The sequence below is a fragment of the Euwallacea similis genome, chromosome 24 (genome assembly GCF_039881205.1).
Source record: "Euwallacea similis isolate ESF13 chromosome 24, ESF131.1, whole genome shotgun sequence".
In the NCBI taxonomy this organism is placed as follows: Eukaryota; Metazoa; Arthropoda; class Insecta; order Coleoptera; family Curculionidae; genus Euwallacea; species Euwallacea similis.
The window spans coordinates 1,770,811-1,789,357 of NC_089632.1; the positions used below are offsets into that span (position 1 = coordinate 1,770,811).

Below are 18,547 nucleotides of genomic sequence, written 5' to 3' on the forward strand. Positions count from 1 at the left end.
TTTTACAACAAGAAACAAACAAACAATAATAAATTAGATTTTATAAAACTAAATAATAAAAAGAAACAAAACAAATATTAGATTTCATTTAGCATATTTTCAATATAACTTTCCCCCGTCTGCAAGGCATATTTAAAGTTTTCGCCATTTTTGTCTCAGTAGTTTTTCTTAATATTCCTTTCGTTAATTCATTGCAAGCAGTTCTTATTTTCTTCTTTAAGCGTTCCAAATTCTTTTAAGGGCTTTTATAAACTTTATTTTTAAGAAATTCCCATAAGAAAAAAACCATGGGAGTTAAGTCAGGGGATTTTACTGGCCATTGCAGAGACCCATTAATGCCAATCCATTTTGTCCGAATCTGTTATTTGGGTATTGCTGCACAATACGAGGTCTAATAAACTAAATATGGAAATAAATCGAGACTGGTCTGATATTTCTGGATATACTCGTATATTTTTGCGATTATTTTTAAGAGGTTCTTGCTTATAACTTTTAAACGATAACACATAAAAAATTTTTGTTTTAACAAAAGTTGTGTGGAAAAATAAGATCAATATAATTTCGTCAAAATGCGGGTATGTTTCTTGACAAAAATATTGACGACGTCATAACTCGTTACTCCGACACTTTAGAATTGAATTTCTTCAGGTCGAAATGGAGGTCATCTAACCCCATTAAAGACCCATAGTTTAAATTTTTCATATCACTTTCCGTTTCTATGAAATGGATATAGGGGCGTCGAGTTTGAGACACCCTGTACAGAGACCAATTTTGTAGTTAATTTTTGTCTCGCTCTATAGCTGATTACATACATATGTGCTAGCAGATGCTATCAACGTCAGAATGCAGCCTATCCTTTTCTGAGCATATCTTTTTTCATTCTGCTCTGTAACTGCATTATTAAACGATATGCATAATTTAATGTCAAACCGTACCAGTTCACATGAAACAGATCTGAAGTTGCATGAGGCGAGATTGGCCATGGAAAATATAGGAGGAGTGTTGAATGGGCACGACACTGTCATTGTTGATGGGCTGTAATCAAGTCATTATTGATAGACTGCAATAATCTTTAGAGTGAGGTACATTAAGATACAAGTTTCATAAGACAGCACATTGGCGCACGAATCCGGGTTTGTAGAGCGTGAAGCGACGAATGGGCAATGGATGAGTGCGCCAATGGCTTTGGAAAACCTGCATCTTATATCATCTGTCCCACTGAGGTGAATAATTATAATAAAAATTCGAAAATTATTATAGATTTGAAACATTCCCACGGAAAAACACGTTTTTGGACATAGTTTTTTGAAATGTGCTATTTAATTCATAGCCAACACAACGGAGAAAAAATGATCATAGCAGTGTGGTAATATAGCTCATAAACAAACTGCTCGCAATGTGCTAAAGTAGCTAAATCCGATTCGAATAAAAAAAAAACGGATAAACGGATTTTTTCGTTAATCAAACCGAATTTGACCTTTTAAAGGAGGCACTAGTAGAGGTATAATGAATCTTGGAACAGTAAATTCAGGAATAACTTACGAAGTTACTTACTTCACTGTTAAGTAATAATGCATATCAACCAAGTTTACAGAAATGAAGAAATTTGGTTAACGAAGTGCACGTCAACGCAACAATTTGGCCAAGAGAGCTTTTTAGGTTTTACAAAGATCTTAAGTACTAAAACCGTGGGCCAATACATATAGGCGTACCAGGGATAAGAGGCAATTATCGGCTGGTTTATTATCGATATTATAAACAAAGGATTGATAAAATAAATTATTATTAATATTTTTAATTCGTAACAATTAGATGAATAACGAAATTGTTCTTTTGTTGGAGTGTTACCGTTATTCTAATTTAATGAAATTTGGATGTGCGTAAACTCTAGTTCTTACAAAGCAAAAGGTGAAAGTTTTATTATACGGGACAAGCGTTATTTGGGAATAATTGGTACTAACATTTAGTCATGCTGGATATGCACTCATCAACAGGATCTAGGGACAATGACGAAAAATCGCAAGAAATTATTTATTGCCGTATAAAAGCACTTTTTGTTAGTAAATAAACGTGCTATTATCAGTTGCATATTTAAAAGTTCAAAAAATGTTCAGACTGACAAAAAGACAAAGAATGTGTAAAAATATAAAATTTGGTATAAACAGTATTTTTGCTTTCTCTTTAAACAAATAGCGAGTTTTCACGAAGAAATGTATAGGGCTATTGGGATGCTTAAGGATGGCGCAACCCAACAACATCTTGATCTTCATTTGCAAAATTCTCAAAGTGCGATTAGTGGATTATGGAATCGGTTTCGTGAAACAAACAATGTACCTGAGAGGCACTTGGGCCTGGTAAAACTAACAACCCAGATTCAAGATCGTTTTAAAACTTTTTAAACCAGAAGAAATTGACTTCAAACAGCACCCCAGTTGGTATCTGAATTACAAGTTGCACATAATGTGACGATTAATATTCAGACGGTCAGAAGCCATTTTTCTTTGAATCTTCATGCTGGACGTCCTCTCAGAATTCCTCCCTTATCGCGTGGAAATCGAGAAACAAGAGTCGTGTGGTATGAGAAATACCTGAATTGGAGAAATGAACAATGGAGCACAATTAAATTTGTTGCGATGAATCTCGATTTGGTCTTCGTCCAGATTTAAGGCGAACTATGAGATGGCAGAGAACCTGGAATGGTAAAATGCCTCCAAACTGCTCAAGAAATATAGAGTTATCGTTGAAGAACAGTTATGGTTTGGGGTGGAATTAGCATTGGTGGTAGAATTGATCCTTTGGAGCGCTTTTTAAATATCCTTGACTATCGTGATAAGATTTTTCAGCCTGTAGTGATTCCCTATGCAGGAGCCGTTAGACCAAGTTTCATATTTATACAAGATAATGTTTGTCCACTCACTGTAGGCGTAGTTCAAAATTTCTGTACCGAAGAATTTATCGATTTTTTGTCCTGGCCAGCGCAGTCTCCGGACTTAAACCCCATCGAGCACACACAGCAGAGAGCCGCATTAAACAGTAAAGAAGGCCACACAAATTATTATTATTTTTTGCGTTGTTTATTGAATTTATGGTGAAATTTTAAATTTCAAGTGTTTCGTTGTTGCAATATTTTATGTTCACTTTGAAAGATTTAATTTTTTATTTTTGTAAAACTTAATAATTTAAATTAATTTATGAGACATGTTAGAAATACTACATATAAGAATTGTTGGACACAGAAAAATTGTTGTGATTTGTCATTATTATCCCTAGACTCTGTTGATGTGTGTATTTACGTATGACCCAAAAAATTGGTGGTTTACGGACCTAACATAAGGGTACATTAAGAAAGATGTATGACAAATTTCTCTAAGGTACGAAAGACTGTTTGATTCAAAATTAATGATAGCTTCAGGGGTATTGCCTACATGATGGAAAAATGAGATATACTGTATTTTTGAAATCATGTGACCAATAGTTATCCCTTTTGCGGACTAAGAAATTTTATGTTTTTTATTAACATAATTCTTTGTTTGTGGATCAATTAAGTGTTATGCAAAATAGTTGGTTAGTACAATAAATCGACTTATATATGTATGTTTCGTGTTACACGAATCCGTATTTTACGAGTCATTTAGATCATATAAACACGTACATAAGTCGTTTATGTATGTACTTTTTCTGAATGAAATCTGGTTTCATCCCGCAAATATTTATTTTCCTGCCTCAAATTTAAGTTGAATAAAATAAATCATACGATATAATGGTTTTATTACATAGGTTTAATGTGCATCACAACTAAAACAAACTGAGATGATCTCCTCTAAAAATGGAGTTTCCTTGTAATATGAGAAGCACAATGACGTTTAGTGTTACCAGCCAAAAGTTATATTCATTAATGGAGCTAAAACGTAATAAAATTGCAACATCTATCTCATTCTTATACCGTGTTATATGAGCTTCTTTTAGTAGGTTAGACGAACACGATCACAATTTTTCCGCCGTATTTTATGAATTCGTTTCATATGAACCCGTGTTATAGGGGGTCTACTGTATTGTTTTCATATATTTCATAGTTTTTTTTGTCAAAAGCTCCATTTCAACTGTAAGTGGACTTTAAAATGGACATATACAAATGGGCATAATTTGTTTTGCCAGCGAAATTTAAACCAGCAGATGTAACAACCTATTTTAAAAGCAATAACAAACCGAATGGGTATATTTAGGAACTGCATATCAGATATTGCCAACGGTTTAATGTCAATGGCTTCCTGAGCCTCAAAATTTATGGATTCCCTCTGGTTACCGGTCTTTGCCTCAGTCAGCTTATTATAACGAAAACATCCTGCATACGTCTTGATTCACGCTGTGCAATGCTAAATACACATTCATTACATTTAAATTTGCTTATTTTTCTGTCAATCACAAATTTCATTCTGATTTGTAGACCTGCCTCCGTTCCTAAGGTCGTTAGCAGTGCGTAACAGTATACGTGTATGTTTATTTTGGTTTACGTTACGTAACGTTGTCGTGAGTAAACAATAAAAAGGTCAGATGTTACAAATCCCTTTCAGAGTCACTTTTCACATACATAAGTGCGAGCGTTTGCATATACCTACGTATAGTTTTTGAGCATGGGGCAATATGCGACATGTTGGTAACATGCCCAAAATGATTGTAGTAGGTATGCCATGAAAAATGGTGTTAGATAAAATGTACCCAAATTATGAGATTTGAAAGCTTGCATACAGTGGAGGCCGTAGAATTAAGAAGGGCATATAAAAAATAGAAAATATAATTCATTGGAAATAAACTTTAAAAATTACAACAATTTTTAATGACTTTTATTAGGTTCTAAGAGAAATCAATCATGCAAGTTTTGAGAAAATTGCAATAATCAGAACTAAAAAATACATTTTTTCATAAAAAAGTCACCAAACCCCTCTGGCATGTAATTAAGAACAATGTATTTAAACATAACAATATGAAGAAAACAAACAAAACTTAAAATGACCAATAACGAGCCGGATAGACTTTATTCTTCTCTACTTCCAATCGATGATTTGGCATAGACTTAATTAGTGTTTAACAACATTCCTTAGAAATAGAATATCACACTTACTTAACAGCATTAAGAAAATCTGGAATATTTTCGATGTTTTGTTGTCTCAAAGCCTTCTTTACATCGTTTCACAAATTTTCAATTGGATTAAGATCCGGCTTACAGGAAGGCCGTTTTAGAAGAGACACGAAATTCTGATCGAACTAAGCAACAAACAAACACGAACACTAGCTGCCCTATGCTTCGGGTCGTTATTTGCTGAAATTTCCAAATTGCAGGCAAGTTATCTTCGGTATGCGATAGCATTACAGTTTCCATAATATTCTTATATTGAACCTGATTCATATTCCCCTCAATTTTATACATAGAGCCTATCCCGAACCAGGAAAAACAATCCCAAAACTTGAATCGATCCACCTCCATATTTCCCTGTGATTATAGTGTACTTAGGATTGTATTTCTGGTTTGGAGGATGTCGCATATACTGTCTCCCATCTGATTCTACACGATTGATTTTTGTTTCATCGGGCCAAAGAACTTATTTCCACTGGGACAAGGCTCATGCCTTATGGTCCTTCGCAAGTTCTATTCTATCAGTGTGATTTTTTTTTAATAATCAGTTTTTACGTACAACTCGTCCATATAAATTGGCTTCATTCGGACGACGTCTAATTACTCGAACGGATAACACTGAGCTTTTATTTTCACATTTTTTTGGAAAAATATTTTTTTGGATATCAACCGCCGTCACTATAGGATTTCGACGAGAAAATTTAACAATTTGTCTATCTGTTCCAGGGTCCAATTTTTGAGTTCTCTTTTTGCGTCTTTTGTTTTGTTTAGTTCCATGTTGCCTAAAATGCTTAATCACATGAAAAACCATTATTTTAGAGTAATTTAAGCTTATTACAATATTTTTATGCGACATTCTAGAAGACCACAAATTAATAATTAATTTTCTAAGTTCTGATGTGCAACTTTATAATTTTCCCATTGTTTTCTACATTTAATTAGTTCTCAAAATCTAAATTTTCTCAAAACTTTCAGAAATTATCACTAATAGATATGCTACACTGACAAATCAACAGCGTTTTTAATTTAGTGTCCACTCTCTATCAGTACTTGAAATGCGCCGATTGATTTAGTATTTTCATAAAACATGGGAATCCCCTAACTTCTCATAAAATAAAAGCTTCGGGATTCCCACAGATACCTTCAAAACATAGATTCTTACAGTGTTGCCAGATTTTCCCGACATATTCTAATTTCAAGAAAATAAATAGACATTTTTAATTCTATGCCCGTCACTGCACATAGGCTATGGGTAATTAGTTTTGATTATTCCAAGAGCTATTGACCGATTAACCATTATTTTAAACAATTGGTAATATCGAAAAAAGAGATGACCAAAAAGTGCGCATATAATGCTTAGAATGTAAAGTAATATATTCACTGCCTAAGTATTAAAAGTGACGCTACAGTCTGTTTTATGTCATGAATCACTTTGTTACTTTCACTTTTTTCATAAATAACTTTTTTATAAATTAGATAAAAACGGAACGCTCGATCCCAATTGGAGAAGACATTATGTGTTTTGTCAAGTGAAAAAGGAATATCGCTACGGCAATAAATTTCGCCTCTTTTACCTTTTAAAACAAATAACTATTATTTTTAAGCTTTTTTACATTTTTTCTTTTGAAATCTCATATTTAAGAGATTTTAGGAACGACAAACCATCATTCCTTAATTTCAAAATCTGTCAAATTAACGATTAAATTTCTTCTATAAACTTGAATAAAAATGATGGAATATGTTCTCTAAACCAAACAACTCTCCGATTGTCTATAAATCATAATTTAAATGTGTAACATCATGACCATCATGGCCAAATATATACATATATGTGTGTGTGTGTGTAACATAAACATCACTATTGAAAAATTTACAATTCTTTTAGTATAGTATTTAACATACTGGAATGTGCCTACAGAAAGGACTACTTTTTGTATTCTCGAGGTTATTGAAATTTCTCTTAGATTTCTGATTAGCTGTTGGCTGATTATGAAAATGAACAAAATCGTGATTTATAGATGGAGTAAGTTAAGTTCTAATTGACCCCTAGTTTTAACTTTACCAGTTTCGTCCTTATTGGCACTCATCAGTGATGAGATAGATGATGAGATAGATGGCCATACGCTAGTGATCTAGTTAAAACCGTCGTGTGGTGTCGCGTCGTTGTTCCCTAATTGTAAAAAATAGTGAAACTTTTGAGAGATTTGAGAAATATGCGTTTACGATGGTTTAAGAAATACTCGTACAGTGTATTCTCGGATAGGTGAAATGGTCCTTGTCTTAGACTCAAATTTTGATTTTTTAATATTGTACTTTCCTATTCAATTAATGTGTAAAAGAACTGATTCTCTTGTTGGCCCAAATAACAACACAGTTACTGAAACACTATTTTTAGTTGTTACAGTAACAATAAACTTGAATATTATTAGCCATTAAAATGTTACATGGGAGGGCCCCTGTGTGATGCATTAGACGCCATATCCATTAAAAACTCTCTGATTAGGTGCCGAGGTTGTGTAATTTATTGGTTTATTTAGATCATCTAATGATATCATTGTTTTTACATGAAAAGTTAATTTATTCTAAGTTGTCTAACGAGGAAGTGTTACTAAATGTGTTCTGAAGCTGAGCAAACCTATAGGAATGGTTTTCACTAACGATCGCACGTATGGGTTTTTTGCTAAGAAAATACACGATGTGTAGTGAAGGATGTATTTTAAAATTTAATACAAGAACTCACAGTACTCTATTTGCAGCCTAAAATAAGAACTTCATTTGTGCAAACTCTCCGCGTAATGTACCACAACATCGATTTTTTACTTCTAATTTTTGCAAAAATTTTTTTTTTGCGTTGGTAAATTGCTTTAGAGATTCAAAAATTTATATGTAGAGCGAGATTTATTTGCAAAAACAGGTGGAAATCCATGTACGAGTATTTTTGAGCAAAACTTAGTCGTATTATTCGAATAATTTGTACTCTGTGTTGCTTGGCAAATGATATAATACGATATTCGGAGATTTTACGGTTTATTAAGTGCTAAAAACTGGTTTTAGTGGCCTACATTTGCCGCCAAGCAGTAAGTACTTACCCTGAAAAAAACGTTTTTAGACATTTTTATAAGCTTTTGCAACTTAGTTGAACATTAGCTTAAACTAAATTTTAGTTTTAGCAAATTTCGCATAGAAATTCTCCCACAAGCAATGTTGTTAACAAAATGTCTCAATAAAATGAATAATACTGTCGTCCACCAGTTTAGAAGACATATTCGTATAGAAGCATGTACAGGGTGTCTCAAACTTGACCCCCATACCTATATTATGGAAACGGAAAGCAATATAAAAAATTTAAACTATAGGTCTTCAATGAGTTTGAATAGTCCCCTATTCGACCTGAAAAAGTTCATTTCTATGTTGGAGTAATGAGTTATGACGTCATCAATGATTTTTTTAAAGAAAAATACTCAAATTCTGACAAAATTATATTAATCATATTTTTCCACACAGCTTTTTTTAAAGAAATTTTTTCTTATATGTTATCGTTTAAAAGTTATAAGCAAGAACGTCTTAAAAATAATCGTAAAAATATACGAGTATATTCAAAAATATCAGACTAGTTTCGATTTATTCCCATATTTAGTTTATTAGACCTCGTATTGTGCAGCAATACCCAAATAACAGATTCGGAGAAAATGGATTGGCATTAATGGGTCTCTGCAATGGCCAGTAAAATCCCCTGACTTAATTCCCATGGATATTTTCTTATGGAGATTTCTTAAAAATAAAATTTATAAAAGCCCTTCAAGGAATTTGAAACACTTAAAGAAGAAAATTAGAACTGTTTGCAATGAGTTGGCGAAAGAAATGTTAAAAAAAACTAGTGAGACAGAAGTTGTCGAAGACTTCGAATGTGCCTTGTAGAAGGGGGAAGTCATATTGAAAATACGTTAAATCAAATATAATATTTGTTTTCTTTCTTTTTATTATTTAGTTTTATATAATCTAATTTATTGTTATTTGTTTAGTTCTTGTTGAAAAATTAACTATTTTTGCGATAACAAAAATGAATTATTTCTTTTTTAAAAAAATGACATCTTTGATATTGTAAAGCGTGATTTTTTGTAAAAAATTGTGGATTTTTTCTTTTTTTTTCATTATTTTTCGTTATTCTTCATATAAGTATCTGCAATATTTGCAAGCTTTCGGAACTGTGGAGTGAATTGGGGTGATGGGTGGGGTAAAATAAATTAAAAACATAGTTGGATAATGAATAAATCATTTAATGAAACTAACCTAACCTGCCCGTAACCAAACCCATCAACCCCTAAACTAACCTAACCAAGCTAATCTGACCCAAATAAAAATAAACTATCATAATTGAAGTATAAATAATTATTGGATATTGAATGATGATTAAAAATTTTTTAAATTTTTTATTGTTTTCATTTGTGCAAGAATGGTTTGGTTGAATTCGTTTAGGGTTTGGTGGATTTGATTACGGTTAGGTTAGTTTCATTCCATGATTTATTCATTATCCAACTGTGTTTTTGATTTATTTTACACCACCTAGCACCCCAATTCACTTCACGGTTCCAAAAACTTGCAGATACTGCAGATACTTATATGAAAAATAATGAAAAATAATTTTAAAAAAAGAAAAAAATCCGCAATTTTTTGCAAAGAATCACGCTTTACAGTATCAAAGAAATCATTTTTTCAAAAAAGAAATTATAAATTTTTGTTGGGCTAAAGTGATATGGATCCGAAAAAAAATTTTAAATGGCGATCAATAAATTTACAATACTGAATTATTTTAAAAAATCCGCCCGCTTCCAAACTTTTGGATGGTAGTGGAGGTATAGGAATGTCGACTTTGAGGCACTTTGTAAATCCAAACCAGCGAATGGCCGACGACGGTTACACGTACACATGAAATGAAAAATGTCTTGATGTTGATATTGAACCTACACCAGATACTATACAAATAAAGAACATTAAGTAAAAGAGATAGAAAGGTATTATGTAAGAAATAAATAGAACCATGAACTGCTTCGTATTTTCCAAATTCGGCAATTGTTAATACATAGATAAATACATAAATATGATCAAAAAAGGTGGTAAATATGTAGCAATATTGTTGAAATAATTCCCCGTATATTTGAAAACATTGCTTTATCGATTGCTTCACATAATCAGGAGAAGCGTTTTGATGAATTAATTTCTTTAAAAAATAGCTTGTGAAAGAAGTGAATAACACAACTTATACATAAAACACACATTTTTCGCTACTCAGGGCCCTTAGAACGGAATCATCAAAACATTTTCAACATTCAAATGTAATTTTTTTAATAAACTTTTCATTTTTTGCATAAATTCAACCATTAAATCTAGATAAATAACTTTGACATTACTTACGAAAAACGTAAATTTTGTATTAAAAAAGATATAAATTTGAATTTTTCAAATTATTTTCTCTTTAAATACAGACAAGTGAACAGAGACAGCTAAGTGAAACATGTAAATTTACTACTTTTCCAAAATAAAATTAGTTTTAATGTTAGTAACAGTTTTAACGGGATTTAAGCTATAAATTTATGTGTTGAAAACCAAAAGGGTTTATTGATTTAGAAAATTTTTATATCTTTAAAAAATAAAGCAAATTAATTCATGTTCGTGAAAAACAACTCTGTCTGAATGTAATTGATGTTTTGTCACGGACGCTCCAATAATAAAGGAATCGAGGCCGACTTTTCGAAATTTGATTCGCTTATCTGGAGCAAGCAAAAAGATGAAATACCAAAGAATATGTATTTATGGATAATTGACTTTATTAAAAAAGTAATATAAATAAATCGTTGAAAACGTACTTTCGAACCAATTTCGATCTTGGATGAAAAAACATACCTCACAATTTAATGAACCAAAATCGGTGCTTTTTGCAACCAATTGCAGTATCGAATTATACACTCGACTTGGGTCACCCAGTACACTAATTAAAACGGCACTTGTCAGTACTAATTCAATACCTCCTAAGGAAATGTATTCCTAACCATAGGACTTAAAACTGGTTTATTTTGTTTTATGTTCGTTTCAAAATCGGTCCCTATGAACTGATATTTAAAAAAATACACTATTCCTGATTTATGATTCAATTTGCAGCAAATTAGTAAGTGTCTGACAGTGTAGAATTTTATTGGTGGTACCTATTGACTGCAAAATGTGTAAATGAAAGGTGTGTTCATTACCGTATTAGGTAAACTTGAATATAGGATTGAAATTTATTTCAGTCTGAAACTGCACTATGAATAACAAGTTGAATTGCTGAAACTGTAATTTCGATAATACACCTTTGTATTTCCTATACAAGATAATGCATCGTAAATTTAAACCGCTGGGTTCCAGGGCTTTGAAGTGATTTAATGACTGAAGCGACAAAAAGCTACATAATGGTTTAGCATTTCGCAACAAACATTGAAATTCAAAGAAACACATAAAATTCTCTATATTTCATTACAATTGGATATTTTTAGTCGCATGTAGTATAAATCGGCATAAAAAATAATGTCATCAGATAAATTTAAATGAAGTTAGTAAAACGTGCGGTTGACTGAAAATATGTAGTAAATGCATCTTTATTACTTAGTAAATTAAGGATAAATTATATCCCGAGACCGCCAAGTTTTTGCAAACTAGCGCTTGAAAAATGGATTAAGACTAAATAATTGGATGATGAAATTCCAAGACCGAAGGTCGGAGAATTTTGGATCAAGAATTGATACCATGTGCCTGACATAAAAAATTTGCGAAAAATGCACCGATGTAGATTTTGCGTGGTAAAATGTTAAAGTCGAGGAGTATATGTCAAGGTTATTTCTCGAAAAATAACCATTTGTGTAACCATTTTGGAAATGCATTATTTTATGCAACAAGTAGAATCATGCAAGACGAGTAAAGTGGGGGCCCTCAATATAACATAATTTACACAAATCAGCATTCTCAAATGAGTTTTATACATGACTTCAATGTTATTTTGCTGTACGACGAAGAAATGAGCAAAAAAGAGCATACGTGCTTTTTGCAAATTTTTACTTAAAAAATGGTTGGGACTTAAAAATTTCGAAGACGAAATACCGAAGCCGCAAGTCGGGGAATTTGTCACTGAGAATCGAAACCATTTGCCTAAATTCAATTTGCCCAAAAATGTACAAAAAATTCGATGAAATCCCGAGTCGGCAAATTGGGCGATTTTTTGTTAAATATTATTTAGTCGAGTTTACTGAGCAAGCAAGGCGAGTTTCCGTAGTATGACACGAGTTACACAACATACCATTTCCTAACAATTTTCATACATGATTTTTATCAAATTTTACTATGCGATGAAGAAATAGGTACGATAAAAAGGGCAGAAATTTCAACTCATTCACGTTGTGTCCCGTATTTATACATAGTTATACAGCGTGATTTTTTTTCGATGATTAGTGAAATAATCTCGGAAACTAGCAGAGTTACGAAGTCTGTTAATAGGAAAAAATTGCAGCTTTAGGAGATCAATTTAAAGTCACCTCTGGTTTCGTGGAAAAATCAATGCCTTATTAGATATTTATAATAGCAAAAACCAAGTTTTATCGATTTCTTTTAATCGATCTAGCCTTGTAATTATAGGTTCTAGGGAAATTATGTAAATACGAATATTGTAGATAATTTTGCTCTGAAAAATTAGTAGAATTGAAGTGGTCTGGAGTTTTTTGTCACCAATTGATACTAGCTTCTTTTTGTTCTTCAGTGAACAAATGTATCCAACGGGACGCTAATTTTTTTACAGTCAATTCTTCATGCAAAATTTTTTGAATTCAAATCTTTGAAATCCCTAATGAGGCCTCAATATAGCGATATGTCACATGACGATTTTCCTTGATATGCTTGCGCTTGACATTCAGTTTTTGGATCACCATATATATTTACTTCTAATTTACTTACAAAAAAAATAAATATAGCCATGGTGGAGCGTTTTTGCTAAAAAATGTAACCTACATTTTTATTGAATTTCTACAATACTTTATGAATGTACTGTAGGTGTTTACATGTTGCTTTGGAATATCCTGTAACAGGGTATTCCAGTAAAGTTAGCGAGGTAAGACAGTCCATGGTTGATGAGGAACATACAACTAAGGTATTTAAAAAATGATGGCACTTCCGGTTAGACCGGAAGTAGATGACGCCTTTCTTATTATAAATGTCCTATATATTATTGAATTTATCTCAGCTTCAATATCAAGCTTCTAAAAATATTTGATACATTAGACGCATGACATCGGCTGTCATATTAAACCAAATTTTGAGATTTCTCCTAATTATAGTTTTCTGTAATAAATTGATGACTTAACTCGCCGACCTTAGTGGGACACCGTGTATATCTATATATTTATTTTAGATCTTCTCAACGATCGAAAATGAACGAGAACTCTCTGGCATCAAATTCGTCCTGCTTCACTTGTTGAAACACGGAAGTTTCACCCACTATTAACCATGAAAAGTAGTGTGATTTGCCATTTTGTGTGCCTTTTAAGTATTGTGGCAGGTTAGTATCTACTTTAAGGGCTCATCTATAGAAGATTTATACTGCATAACGCACAAAACAGAACACCCAGTAATATTAGTTTAATTTAAATAATTTTTGATATGCATTTTTGTTTATACAGAGTGACAATTTGAAAACTTACGATAGTTAAAACAATCGAAACAATCTTTGTATATGTAATATGGAAAAGAACCCGAATGCTGTATCAAATCCTAACTTACTCCCCCATCCATCTTAACTAAATTATCTTAAATGACGACACATTTTTAGGTTTTTTTTTATCAAATGTAACTTTCTGAGGGAGCGTTGAAAAGCATTAATTAAGAGCTTTAGGATAAAGCGTCACAAGCAAGGAACTGTCATTTAAAGTTATTTAGTTGGGGTTGCAAAAGGGAGAGTGTAGGTTTAGAATGAGTTAATTACTGCATTATGGTTTTAAAGCATATTTAATCGTGTTTCAGCACATTTCCTAATATACAAAGTAAGTGAGAATAGTATGCAATTTCACCCCTATTTGTGTATAAAGTCATATTCCGAAATAGAATAAAAGAAAAAAAAGGAGATTGTTCCATAAAAATGAGGAAAAATACATTTGATTTATAAGATAGTCATTAAACGTAATTCTTCACCTATAGCAGTGATCGCGATTCGAGCCAATGTACTTTTCAAGTTCAACTCGGAAATTGAATATTACTTTGAAGCGGTACGCGTAAACTGAAACTTTAATTATTATCAATCATGATCGCGTTTCAGAGTTATCTTAGATAAAAATACCAAAATAAGCAATTACGTTAAATCTTTCGAATTTTTTATTTTTTTTTCGACATTTCCATCGCCCCTTCCATCCAAGCTTTTAAACTTTCTGACATTTTTTCTTCTACGTTTAAAGACAGTACACAAAATAACATTTATTACTTTTAATTTAATTTATTGCTGAAATTAATTTCTCAAAAAATGGATTCCCTTTCTGTATTACAGAAACGATTTCAAGGGATTTTTATATATTTTTTTGTTCCTCAGATATCGCCATTGTAAGGTTTCAAATTGTCACACTGTAAGAATGCTAGAAACTTTCAGTTTTCCAACCATATTCACACATTTGTTTTTACGCTATCAAAGTTTTTTCAATATTTTTGATATGACATATTTTATTGCCATACCGCACCTTTAAAAGAACTTCTCTTATTTGTTCAGTATGACTATAGCCAGAAGGCAAGCAAATTTTTATCAACTAAGTGAGCTTAAACGAGACGAATTTATCGAGAAATAAATTTACGAGAGGTTGATTTATCCTTTAGAGAAATTGCTACCTAGATGATCAAAACTTTGAATACGATAATGAGTTGTTGTCGAGCATGATTCCAGGAAGTTCGAACACAAAGGAGAGATGCGAGACATCACCGAAAAACCACCGAACATCAAGATCGCAGCCCACGATTTTTGACTTTAACGGACTGATTCACTTCTACCAGACTACATGCAAATCAGTGCATTAAGGGAGACCTATTTGAATATGAATATTTACCGCCGGATAAAAGCTTTTAGATTTATTTCATTCTGTCCTCTTATTGTGCTACGTCTTACCCCTGAACATTGGTGAAATCGACTGGAGGAAGTGGTGTAGAAAGCAATTAAATGGCCCTTGAATGACACTTGAAATGAGATTCGGTGCTTTTCAGTGATGGAATCCAGATTTTCCAGAGAACAAATAAGAAAGCAACGAGGCAAAAAACGCAATTCTCAATTTTTAATATACAGTGTGTCAATTTCAAAACTTTGGATTGCTTATAACTCTGAAGAATGAAAATTTTTTTAGAACATTCCAAGACTGTTTCGGTAGAATGGAGGGGAAGCCGATTTTATATTATATATAATAATTTTATGTATAATAGTGGTTGCAAGTTTTTACGTGTACCCCTAAGGGGGTAACTAACTACCCCAGCTCTCAAATTTGAAATTGCAATAGCTGTCATGATATTTCATTTTAAAGGTCTTTGTAAACTGCGTATAAAAAACTAGTTTCAGTACAAAAATTTCAATTTTTGAGAAATTACATTATTTGTAATACAGAAACATCATATTTAAAAAATATTCACAAAAACAGTTAAAAATGTTCGTTGTTTTTTCGAAACAAAAAAATAGTCAGAGTTCAACTTCTCTCACTTTTTCAAATGTTTCAGGGGTAATGGATTGACATACTTCGGTAATTCGAGGCTATAAATCTTGGAAATTGGCTGACTTGATTTTGTAAACGACTTATTTAATGTGGCGTTAAAAAAAATTGCATGGTATTAAATCTGGTGATCGCGGTGGCTACTCTAGTTCTCCTCTACGACCAATCCGTCTTCTTGGATAATTGGTCTTGTTTGTAAGGCGTAATGCAGTAGAGCACCACCCAATCGAAGATGTAAAAGATTTTCATCTAATTACAGATCTTTATCGATAGAGTTAAGGTACCTACCCCTTTTATGGGTACACGTAAAAACTTTCAACCCCTATTAAACTGATTCTGCCAAAGCGGTTTTTCAATGTTCTAGAAAAATTTCAATCTTTGTTTGAGTTCTAAGCATTCAAAATTTTGAAATTGACACACTGTAGAATCGTGTGCACCAGAATGTTATAGAATAGTGTCGACAGCTACATGATCATGGCAGCAAATCACCTTAGATCTTCATCAGAGGCAATATGATAGGCCAGCATTATATCCACGAAGTACTGGAACTATATCTTTTACCCTATCTCAGATCATGGCCCTCCCTAATCTACTTTTCAACCGGACAGTATACAATCACATGTGGCCAGAGTTACGTTCGACTACTTTCAGCAAAATGAGATCGGTTAGTTATTTTGCCCACCCAGATTTTCAGATTTTTCACCCATGGAACATATCTGGGAGATTCTAGGCTGAAGATTGTAACATTTGACCCATCGCCTACAAACCTTAGTGGCTCTTTGTAATGTTATATAAATAGCTCGGAATAAAACCCTTCGGGACATCGATCATCGTATTAATTGGATGCCTGGAGGTATTCATGAATGAATATGAACTAGTGGATGGCCGCTTCATTATTAATTCTTAGTGGGTATTTAACACTAGAATTTTTAAAATTTCTTAATTACGTAGATACTTATTGTTTTTTAAAACGCGTCACTGAACAATAAAATGTTCATTTCCGGCAGATAATCTTCCATTTATTTATTTTCAAAACTCATCTAACTTTTAATGAAATTATTTGTGTGAAATTGATTAAATACCTAAAGCGCAGTTTTCAAAACTGACGCGTTGTTACATTTTTATTGTCTTTTGCCCCATCGTGACTATCTAAAAATTGGTTTTTCAACGTCTTAACCAATAGTTAAAGTAAAGATAGCCATCTGGAACACCTCCGCAATGAACAGAAACGCTTTGTCTGATGGTTACCATTCGCTGCAAATTTTTTCATCTTTTGTTTAGCAGGACATTGAAGATGCTGTCCTTAATGGTTCGCCTTGAACAATACCGAAATATAAGTCGAAACTTTGTTAACTGAAGGATTGCTTCTATTGTCCTAACTAGACTAACGAGTTAACTAGAGATATCTAAAAACTATAATTTTTTACTCAACTGAACCAAAAATGTATCGTCTTTACAATTTACCTGGGGGGCGGGGCGCATCAACGAGTTCTTTTATAAAATATCTTTTTGATCATTGTCACAAATTATTCACCTTATTATACAGATCGTTGCCATTCTTTTAACCTTCGGTCAGGTACCGGCTGAAAGCTTTAACAAATGCATTAGCGTTACAAATTCGGACGATAAACTTAATATTTATGTGACATTGGCTCCACCTGAATCTGACCATAATCTTTGTTTTCCGTTAAGGTAAATTTAAACGGATTCCTAAAATCGCAGGTATAAATAATAATTATGAATAAAAAATCCTGAAAGCCACAAATTTTTCCATACCGGATTAGTTACACAGGGTGTCTCAGAAGTGAGGGGTCAAATTTTTAGCTCTTTTTCTGCTAGGTGTGTCATTTAACAGTGCAACAACATAAGAGTTATTTTGATTTTATCCGGTTCAAATGATCATTTTCAATTTTTGGTATCGAAGACTGTCTGGTAGGGTCAATTGTAAGGAAAACCCACAAAACACTAGTCCGCATTTTTATCGAAAAGTTTTATTAACAAACTTTTGTTGTAAACCCTTCAAAGCTTTCAAATCCCAAGTTGGGTCAAATTTTGCAAAAATGATTTTGATGAAGATATTTTCAGCTTCAAACTTATCTTTTTTATAATACGTTATGTTTTGATTCACGGCTTTCTTTATAGTCTAGAAAGTCGTGCTTTGACACCTTTTATGTGCTCGTATATTCTATATAATTAAATTGAGAAACAATGTCACCCTTTTTTATTATAACTATCAATTATTATTTAATTATTTTTCGGTAAAATCTGAATTTATTACGATTTTATTTATTGATTTTTAATTATATTAATTATATCAATTAAGAACTTCCTACTATGATTATGCATTTTTTTCGTTGGAATTTAGCACAGTAAGTAACCGTAGGAAAAGTAGGTGGCAGCCCTCAAAAGTAATCGAGAGTTCAAGTAAAAATAGAAAAACGATGTTAGGTGACCCGGCGACCCGTGTTTCTGCTTATTGACTTCATCAGGCATGTATGCAAATTAAGGAGAGACACCATTCTGCGCATGTCTGAAGACATCTGAGCGTACGGGTGTGGCTTGTAAATGATAAAAAGAAAAACTAGAAACTACATGCAAGAATCAGCTCAGCCTTTTGTGGAAACTTCAAAAGTTTCTTCAATTTTGTGGATCATTTCGGGAGAGTCAT

The 18,547-nt window shown here is 32.4% G+C and overlaps 2 protein-coding genes across 2 annotated transcripts in view; one reads left to right on the top strand and one right to left on the bottom strand.

The window, feature by feature from the left end:
- The window catches only part of LOC136416759 (uncharacterized), a 37,285-nt gene that overhangs the window by 9,713 nt on the left and 9,025 nt on the right, over positions 1-18,547 (top strand). Inside the window, exon 2 of the mRNA XM_066402105.1 lies at positions 13,560-13,706. Coding sequence (XP_066258202.1) covers positions 13,655-13,706 — 52 coding nt within the window. The 5' untranslated portion in view covers positions 13,560-13,654. The remainder of the gene's footprint in view (positions 1-13,559; positions 13,707-18,547) is intronic.
- Positions 5,561-6,317, bottom strand: LOC136416746 (uncharacterized). The gene is made up of 3 exons (XM_066402079.1): positions 6,235-6,317; positions 5,691-5,913; positions 5,561-5,644 (listed from the first exon to the last, which is right to left on the bottom strand). Exons 1-3 carry the CDS (start codon positions 6,315-6,317, stop codon positions 5,561-5,563), a joined length of 390 nt encoding a protein of 129 aa, XP_066258176.1.